Below are 9,880 nucleotides of genomic sequence, written 5' to 3'. Positions count from 1 at the left end.
CTGGGTATGCACAATGCGATGCATGTAGGGTCAGCAGAATAAAATGGCTTAATTTTGGTTAATTGAATTATAGAATCGCTGCTGATTACATTTTAAGCTTTAAAACAGATTGCCACACCGAAGGCAATTCTCAGAAGGACTCCAAAGGTCAGACGTGGCTGTAAACACAACAGCCGTTCTAGATTTCTTGAAATGAAACAGATTGAATTATAATATGTGATAGTTTGAAAACCCAGTGAACCATAGGGTATTGTTCGCCTGAGGAAGCCCTGACCCCGCGACTTGGATAAACGAGATTTTTTTTCAGCGTTCTTCTTCTTCTTCTTCTTCTTCTTTTTTAATGCATCAAATTATGTTTGAAGGGGAGCTTCGGGTTGAGATCGGGGGGATTTTCCATTAATGTCATGCATCACCTTGATCCATTAGGCCTGCTGGAAGCCAGGCGTCTCTGTGACTCTGGGCACAAAGCCGCCATTCATTTGACTTTGCTTTCTCTCTGCGCAGCCCTGGATAATCACTCTAACCAGTTTCTTTTCCTGTCGCTTTATGCCTGTTCTTTTTCACTTTACTTAAATGTACCATAAATAAATAAATAAATAAATAAATAAATAAATAAATAAATAAATAAATAAATAAATAAATAATAATAATAATAATAATAATAATAATAATAATAATAATAATAATAATAATAATAATAATAATAATAATAATAAACTAACAGTATTAACTTTAGCTCTCAATAAACCTAACAGTTGATCCGGTGAACCGACGAATATGATCAAATTCCTGCATGTTTTCATTACTCCGACACGCAGACTTCAGCGCAGAAACATGACATGAACCCTGAAACCTTCATTAGGTTTTTTTCCTCCTTAAAGCCTAAGAAGCAGTCTTCATGAACTGTTACGCGCCACTGGGTTTAACCTCCACAAGATGTCGCCAGGCACCACTAAGTACTTGAAAGATGGCCAAGTTCTTTGTGTGTACGTGTGTGCAAAAAAAAAAAAAAAAAAAAGTAGCAGGTTAAAATGAAGTGGAACTGCTGGTCCTGGCTGGATTAATCATTGATGAAAGCTGGTAACTAATTACAAAAGGCTCTTCAGCTACAAAATTGCAGCCCGATGAGTTACAGCTCTCCTCTTCTTTAGGCCACCGCAGGTTGAGCTTTCCAGATGTGAGCAGATGTGTGCCTGTCCGTCTCCATGCCACAAGGTAGAAAACAAACGCAACCACGCACCACTCCATGCCTATGTGTGCTCATAATGGATGTTACTTAATTAGGTGCTTAGTTTCATACTAAATTTATCTTTTTTATAAATGTATTGTTCTGAGTCCTGGGTTTACCAGTTAAAAATAGTTATTTATTTGCTATTTCTATGGTTTTATTTTTTTGATCATGCAGCTGCAATAAAATTGCCCAGAAATAAACAAGTTTTACGGTGAAAACAATTGGAGTTTTTGGCTTCTCTCCCATTGCAGCCTGTTTGCCCTCATAGTCGCACTTAACTCTGAAAACTCGGTTTTATAAGCAGACCTTAAACAGTTTCAGGAGTTTAAAGAACCTGAATGGACACTTCAGGACTAGTCTAAAAGTAAGATAATGGACCTCTTCGAGTGAGTGAATGCTGCTGCAGAAAAGCGCACTGCTCTCAACAGATGGTTGAAGCCTTTTCAAACTGACCCGGTCTTAAGAGAGGCAAAGACAAAAGGCTGCAGAGGCCAGCAGCCCCCGCAACAACTGGATCAGGACTAATTGGATCCTGGGAAAGCGAGAGAGAGAGATGGAGAGAGAAAGAGAGAGAGAGAGAGAGAGAGAGAGAGAGAGAGAGAGAGAGAGAGAGAGAGAGAGAGAGAGAGAGAGAGAGACAGAGAGGCAGCTCTCCAGCCAGAAAGCACTCTGCTTGTCCTCTCAGCTCGCTCCTCAGGTTTCTCTCGCCGACTTTTCAAACCATGCACCACTGTCGGCCTCTCGGTGGATTTCTCTGGAGATGTTGCCAGCTGTGATCATCCTCGCCTGTCTGCCTCTCCTGGCTCTTCGTTGTGCAGCTGATCTGTGCAACTGGACTGGAAGGTGAGCAGCTTCTTAAATTTAAGTTGGGAAATTAAAAATAGCAAGATTCATTGATCAGGAAAAAATATCTATAGCTATATAGATAAAAAAAAAAACGGTTTCAGTTTGAGAACAGGTCAAATAACAACATAAACAGAAAAATAAGAAAACTACATTTTGGGTAAGAAAACTACGAGTCTATTTAATGATTGTAACAGTTGAATATGTTGTTTTAACATTTCACAGTCGTTGTTGGGAATAAGTTATTTCTATGTTTTACTGCAACTATTAGCTGTTATATTTCGTCAGCGGGTAGGTTTTAAAAACTTTTCATGCAATAACCTTTGTCAACTCATGGGTGTCGTTAAAGTAAAAAAAAAAAAAAAGAAAAAAAGGGAAAACAAAGCTGCTCATACCCATTCATTTTTTTGTGCAGCGGTTTTGCAGCTGGCGTTGACCGCAGGATCGTTCTCCAGGTGCGGCTTCGCTGCACGGAAGGTCTCGTGAGCTGGGTCTACCCGGGTCAGGCTCTCAGAGTGGCGCTCGAGCCCAATTTGTTGTCCATCCGGTACAACACGGTCTGTATCCAACCGTCTCCATCCCTCAGCGGAGCCAGCGTTTTCATTGAGCGGGCCGGACAGCTGGACCTGCTGGATACGGAGGACGGCGGGCGCAACGGGCGGCAGGTGTTTTGTTTTCGGGTGGATGAGCCGCACAGTCCGGTCATCTACCTCCAGGCCGGCCCGCAAAGTCCAGGAACGTGGATCAGACGCACAGTGGGCTTCAGATATGAGTTGCTGCGCAATAGGAGCGTCTACGGTGGGTTGAGGCGTGTGTGTCGACACTTTTTATTGAGTTTAACAGATTTCATTTGGTGCTGCTATTTGAACACAAGTTTACGAGTAGCTTATTGGTCAATAAAAAGAAAAAAAGCTTAAGGAAAGAAAGAAAGAAAAACACAATTATCACACCTTTTTCTAAGGACAGTTTCTAACGTAAATTAAAAGTAACAGATGAATGAGCTTAGTGTAATAATGTTACTTCTCATTGTAAGAAGACGAACAGGCGCGCAAATTAGGACAGATAAATGTAAATAAATTACAATTTTTAACCAATGTTGAGAAAGGAAGGTTTATGTTCCATCTAATTATTTTAAGCTTATTATTGACCGATTAAATAATGTCAATAACCCTAACGCTAACCATTTTTGAAAAATAAATAAATAAATAATACAAAAATATAATTAAAACAAATAAAGGGACAAGTGGGTTATATGGAATCCTGGATTTTAAAATATCCCAATGTTGTTATAAACATAAATAAATGGTAATCTTTCTCCTTCCTAATATTAATAGTCTTCAAAGTGCACTTTTATTTCAAGAAAATAGATTTACAACTAGCATTTTAAGTGCAATTTAAAAAAATAGATGAAAATGAATTGTGGAGCCACACAAGCAATATAAAACAAAAAGAAAAAGCATTTAAACTACGATTTTAAGTAACTTTAAGTCCTTAAAGTAAAATAGATGACAAGTTAGGTTGCATGTCAAAAAAATATATACTTTGCTTATTTGTTCTTCATCATTTTTATTTGACAGCATAAGGCCCAAAATGTACACAAATACAGAATTTTTGCTCCTTGTAATTTCCCGTTTGATCTTTAAAATTGTCTGGACAGTTCACCAAGACTTTCAAGAGAGCTGAAGTTCACATTTGAAAAGGAATAGCAGCATGACAATATCATGAGTTTTTTTGGTTTGTTTTTTTCTTTGGGCGGAAGCAAAATGAGTTAAAGCAAAAGAAGAAAACGTACTGGACATAAAATAAATCTCTGAGGACCTCAACATATGAGATCACAGCCAAGAACTCTGATATAAATATTTGGGAGTCTCCCTGCACTAAGGTGTAAAAGAACTAAACGTGCAGATTTAAAAGTTAAAAAGTTTTAAAAGTCCAGGAGGAAAATCTGGACATCTTCTCTTCCTATATTGGTTCCATCCAGCTCGTTCTAGGGAGAAAGAACATTTAATTTATTTAATATTTAATATTTTAGGTCAGCCTTGGAGTCTCTTCTTCCAGAGGTATGTGTTTGGAAAACCTCCGAATGAAGACCCCCAAGCAGTTGATCAGATGTTTATCAGACTCTTTTCTATGTGGACGACAATCTTTCACTCCAAGCTTCATGTAGTGAAGTGATTTCAGCTGTAGACCAACGAGACCTTTGTTGTTTAGTCTCAGTTCTTCCTTCACCACAAAAGACAACGCCCAAGTTGTTGACTGCAGAAGCCGAAACAAAAAGAGAAACAGACTCAAAAGTGATTAAAAACACATGATTATTTATTAAAGCCAGGCACAAAAATAGTGCTAATTTAACAGAGGCGAGTCGTGCTGAGAGGAATGAGCAGCTGCTGGTCAGTCTGGTGTTTTGTCTGGTTGTCTGGTTTCCATCAGGACACAAAGCAGAGAGGACGCAGCAGATCACAGGGTGGTCGGAGGGCACCGGGCCAGCAGGCCTTCATTCAGCACAAAAATACTTTGCAGATTCCACAAATGCCTCATCATTGTGCCTGTCTGTTTATTAGCATTTATCCAAGTGTGCGGGCCATTCCTGGCATGCTGATGTCATCCCGGGTCCTTTATAGACAGCTGCCTGTTTATCTTTTCTGTATCAGCAGGCTAGTGGAGCGTTTGACTCCTGCAGTCCTCTGCTTCGGCATGAGGTCATTCAATTAGGTCTGCACAAAAGAAGTCAAACACGGGGTCAATACTGGCGTGGGGTTCATATGTGGAGGTGATGCTGTAGGCGGAGCGCAAACGCAGAGGCAAATGACATTCCACTAACTAAACCATGGAGCTTGGAGATGAATGGAGACGGTGCGCAGGTCAGGAAAGAGCTGACAACCTACTCTCAATCAATATCAGGCACAATGGGTAAAGGCATTTCAGAGGGAAGGAGCGACGTATTGATTGAAAGTGGAAAAATGAGTCAGAAAACAGCTTCTATTGACACATTGTGCCAATTCTGTCCACCCACAGCTTCATGCCGACCCTGCAATGACACAGAATTGCTCATGGCTGTTTGCAGCAGTGACTTTGGTGAGTACATGCAGGATTTGACACAAAGTAACCCACATCTGTTTGAGGAACCACTCACAAATCAAAACGTTTCACTTTATTCATAGTGAAGATGAAGAAAAATTAATCAATAAGTATATTTTATTACTGTAGCCAGGCAGACAATAAATGATAAATAAATAATTTTGGGGGTTTAATTCAGTTGCAATATTTAACTTAAAACAGAATGCAACAGATTTCTCCAGAATGCTGAGCCAAACATGGTTAAAAAAAAATAAATAAAACTAAAAAAAACCAGATAAAGTTGCAACACTTTACCTCTGAGTTGCATCACTTTTTTGTTGCAACGACCACAGAAATAAACTGTAGCGGCCTAGCAAAGTTTTGGGAACTGAAAACACCAAATACTGAAGTTTTACAAGTGGTTCCCTTTGTTGACATACTGTATTTTAACAGCAGAAGACAACAAAATATTATTATTTTTATTTCTATTTGCCACAGCAACCTCCCATACTGACAGTCAAACTCCTTGAGATTTGTAAAAATAATACTGAAAAAAATATATATCTTGTATTGCAACAGCATAATTTCATAATCTTATATCAAATTTGAGTATATTCATTAAGTAGGGAAAATAAATCCTATTTTAAAAGAGAAACCACAGAATTACTGCCACAATTATCCTGGTGAGTTTGACACACTCCTGAGCAACCTCATGCTTGGGCCACGCCTCCTAAAAATGGCCAAAGGAAGGATGGAAAACAGAATTAGGGTAAGAAGCTGAATATTTGTTCACAATGGTAAAGCACAGAGATGTTAGTATTGTGTTTGGAGGAAACGCCAAAATGTATTGTAACGCGAGATTTTAGATAAACATTAAAGCTGGGCTGTAACATGTTGCAAGTTCTTAAGTTTGGCCTGCTGTCTACGTGATTTTGATACTCCTCATCTAGTGAGATTATAGAAAGTGGAATGCTCTCTCCGTGTACGATCTGACAATGTGAAAACTTCCTTACATCCTGAAATGAATCAGCATTATCCAATTTGAGCATCATTCATAACACATTTAGTTTTACAGCATGCACATTAGTACAAACAGGCACGTTTGGACAAAACTCCAACCACTAGATGTCAGCGAAGTGATTCCTTAGTATGTGTAGAATGTGCCACAACATGCATCAGTGGTATATCTATACTACCTTGGATGAGTGGTGTTTGGAGGTGTATCTGCTACAAATTGTCTAAAAGGTGTCAAAAACTGCCCTGCTAGAAAAAGGGATCTTACACAAACAGTAGTGGCACCTGTGATGTTTTTGAAAAATTTTATTTTTTTAAGGATGTATTTTTCATTTTTTTTGCAGTGGTTCGAGGCTACATCAAGAATGTCTTCCATGACTCTAGAAGGCAGTCATCACTAGTGGAGGTGTTGACAACAAAGGTTTACTGGCAGCGTAGTGGATTGTTTGTGCAGCAACTGCGTCCATATATGTCCCCTCAGTCCTGGCATGGACACATCCGGACGTTCCTGCAGTGCCACGTAAAGCCTGGTGACGGACAGTTCCTCTTCACAGGGTCAGAGCACTTTGGGGAAGCTTGGTTAGGATGCGCCCCACGCTACAGAGACTTCCTCTCTGTCTACCACAAGGCCAGGATAGGACGAAGGACTTCCTGCGACTTCCCTCTGGACTGAAGAAGTGTGTGGTTTTTGGACCCAAATGGACTCTGTAATGGCGCTGCGGGAACCTTGTAAAGCTGTCATGTGCCAACAAGGTGGCATCAAGGTTCAGCAGCAGGGGCAAAATTGCTGAAATGCTGCTGAGAAACACATGTGGAGGAGAAGAACAGCAGGGCCTCCTGAACTGGGGCTCAGAAAGTGGCCGCCTTTGTCTGTCTCCAATCACTGCCTTTAGTCCTGGGAGACTTACGAGGGGTTGGGTTGCTGCTCTCTTTTTAAGCTCTCCACACATTAGCTGTTGTTCACTTTGCGGCCTCTGTGCAAACGGTGCTCTATGATCTGAGGTGGGAGGGAAGACGAAGGTGGGCTATTTGTCCTCACAGCTTGGCTTTGTGAGTTTAGGCTTGTAGACGCATGTGCCTGTAAAAGTTTGTGTTATATCGTTTCCCATCATAGCAATTTAGTCTTATTTGTTTCCAAACTGGAAATAAAATCAAAAGTTACTGATATTCAGACTTTTTATTTATTCATTTTTTTATTTTCGTTTATACAGTGTTTTCCACATTTTGTCAAATAACAACTTTAGTGTATTTTAGTTCATTTTTTGTGACATAGTCAGTCCAACATAAAGTAATGCATGATGATAAAATAGGATGTTTAGATATGGATGTATATCCAGTCCATTTGTTGACTCTGTAGAAATACCTTTTGCTGCAGTTCTTTTGTTTTTATGCTTCAATCAACCTTCTGTCTCTGGTGACTGATATTTTTTTTCCTATTATTCTTTCTAAAACCACTCAAGCGCTGTCAGATGGGATGGAGAGCATCTCTAAACAGTGTTTTTCAGGTTTATATTGGATTTAAGTCTAAACTTTGACTAGACCATCATAACACATGAAAATTATTTGATCTAAATAACTCCATCTTAGTTCTCAGCATGTCAGCACCTCCTTCAGAGTCACCACAGGTCCAGGGTTTCTACTTAGGTTAATGCTCTCCTTAACTGCTCCGTCGGTTGAATTGGACAGCCATCTTGATAGGATTTCCTTTCATTTCAAAGTAATTTGTGATATGTTGAAAGCTTGGGACATTGTTTTATAGCCTGACTCTGTTTTAAACATCTCCACAGCTTTATACCCAACCTAATTGGCCTTTATGATGCAGCAGCATTCACAGTGAAATTAAATTGCATACAGGTGAAGTCCATTTAGTAGTTTGGTGACTTCTGCCTTGGATTTTAGTTTGGGGTATCAGAGTGAAGGTGGCTGAGGTTTATTGTTGCAATGTGACAAATTGTGTAAAAGATATCAAAATATGAATACTTTTTAAAGCCCTGTTTGTTTATGTGTGTGTGTGTGTGTGTGTGTGTGGGTGTGCGTGCGTGTGTGTGTGTGTGTGTGTGTTTTACTCAGATTAGATGAATATAGTTTAATTCTTTTCTGAGGAAAGAAATAACAATAAAAAAGTACTTTAATGCGTTCAATTTGTAACTTTTTACTTGTATCTTTAATTAAAATACCTACAAACATTTGTGATTATTCAATTATTAAGTAATAAAGCTGATATTTCCATTCCAATCATTCATTCTGAATCCCCCAGATTAATAAATTAAATCCTAGTTCCTCTTTCATTGTGTAAGTTTTGTTTTCTACTCAGAATCTCCACCTTCTCTCCACATCCGGTTGTTGAGGAGAAAGGGATTTCCTGCAGAACTGTTCAACACGTCCCCTTTCCTACATGATAACACTATTATGATAACAGTTCTGAAGAGTATTCCTAGATCACTACAAGTCAGAGTCCAAATCAGAACCAGAACTTTCCTTTTGGGTTTTCTTCTTGGCTCAAGAAGACAGACAGATCTGAGGCCCCTCAAATCCAGGGATCTCCCCGTCCCTACCTGGCCAAGAGAAAAATTAACTGACTTTTAAAGCAACTGCTTTCTGAGCTCTTCCACGCTTCTCTCCCAGGCTGGGCTGAGCTCACAAATTGGTGTGCTAAACATTTTAGGAGAACTAAATAGCTGCCAATGAAAGTGTAAATGACTGAGCGGTGAATGACGAGCGCACAATGGCCCTGTGGTGACAAGGCCTCTAGCAGAAATAACAACCGTTGTTGCAGCTGTGGCCAAAGAAAAAGGCCATCGGGGCTCCAAAGAGTCAAAGAAAGAAGTAGCATCAACTGGGGTTAATGCTAGCAACAATATTTCTCCCTGTTTCAACTAAATAAAAATGAAAAACCAACAGGGAGAAATATTGTTGCTAGCGTTAACCTCATTTGACTTGATCTATTGCCCTTTATTTGAGAATGGTCAGATAGGAAAGTGGGTGATGAGAAAGAGGAACCAGATACAGAAAAGGTCATCAAACCTGTGACTGCCGTGTCAAGGAGTAAGGCCTCCATACACAGGTGGTGCTGTAGCCCTGTGCCACCGCCGGACCTCAAATTATTTCTCTAATCAGGTTCAATAGAACCCAAATGTAGGCCAGCATCATAATAAACACGCATCATGTGCCGCAAGAAAAACTATTAGTTCATATTTTGTGTATTACATGATGTATGTCTAACATTCTTCCAAGTCCACAATAAAGTGTGAGTCTGAAGCTTTGAATTGTTTTGTTTTTTTTTTCATAATTTTTTTAACACTTAAATACATTTATATTTATCATGTAAGCTCCTTTCTTTAAACTTCCAAGAAATGTAAAAAAAATCTTGGCTAAAACTGACATTTAATTCAGCATAGACAATGAATACTCTGCATGTTTGGTTCCCTATTCACAAAAGTTTTTTCTTGCAACTGCTACTGTAGAGGATGTTTCTAGATTACACTTAATTTTGTCTTCTTGTTTTTGTGTCTCTTTTTTACCTATTTCTGTCAGTAGTGAACAGACTAATGTGATTCTTAGTTACATTGATGACATCATACATAAATGGTTTTCTTCCCTGATTATTGCAGAATCTCTTTCTTTTCTTTCTATTTGTGATAAAGACCATTCAGTGTGAAGATAAAACACTCATCCCTAATAATAATAATGTAACTAAACATTTACATATGAAGGCTAACATAGCTTATCATAGCT

General features: G+C 39.1%; 1 protein-coding gene across 1 annotated transcript; it reads left to right on the top strand.

Annotated features, from left to right (window-relative positions):
* The first annotated feature begins 1,950 nt into the window (after nucleotides 1-1,950).
* Nucleotides 1,951-8,200, top strand: LOC122822506 (meteorin-like protein). The gene is made up of 4 exons (XM_044101228.1): nucleotides 1,951-2,074; nucleotides 2,490-2,872; nucleotides 5,090-5,149; nucleotides 6,490-8,200. The coding sequence occupies exons 1-4, from the start codon at nucleotides 1,992-1,994 to the stop codon at nucleotides 6,816-6,818; spliced, it is 855 nt and encodes a 284-aa protein (XP_043957163.1). The 5' UTR covers nucleotides 1,951-1,991; the 3' UTR covers nucleotides 6,819-8,200.
* The last annotated feature ends 1,680 nt before the right edge of the window (nucleotides 8,201-9,880 follow it).

Source organism: Gambusia affinis, linkage group LG19 (assembly GCF_019740435.1).
Source record: "Gambusia affinis linkage group LG19, SWU_Gaff_1.0, whole genome shotgun sequence".
Lineage (NCBI taxonomy): Eukaryota > Metazoa > Chordata > Actinopteri > Cyprinodontiformes > Poeciliidae > Gambusia > Gambusia affinis.
This window is presented reverse-complemented; position numbering and strand designations above follow the sequence as displayed.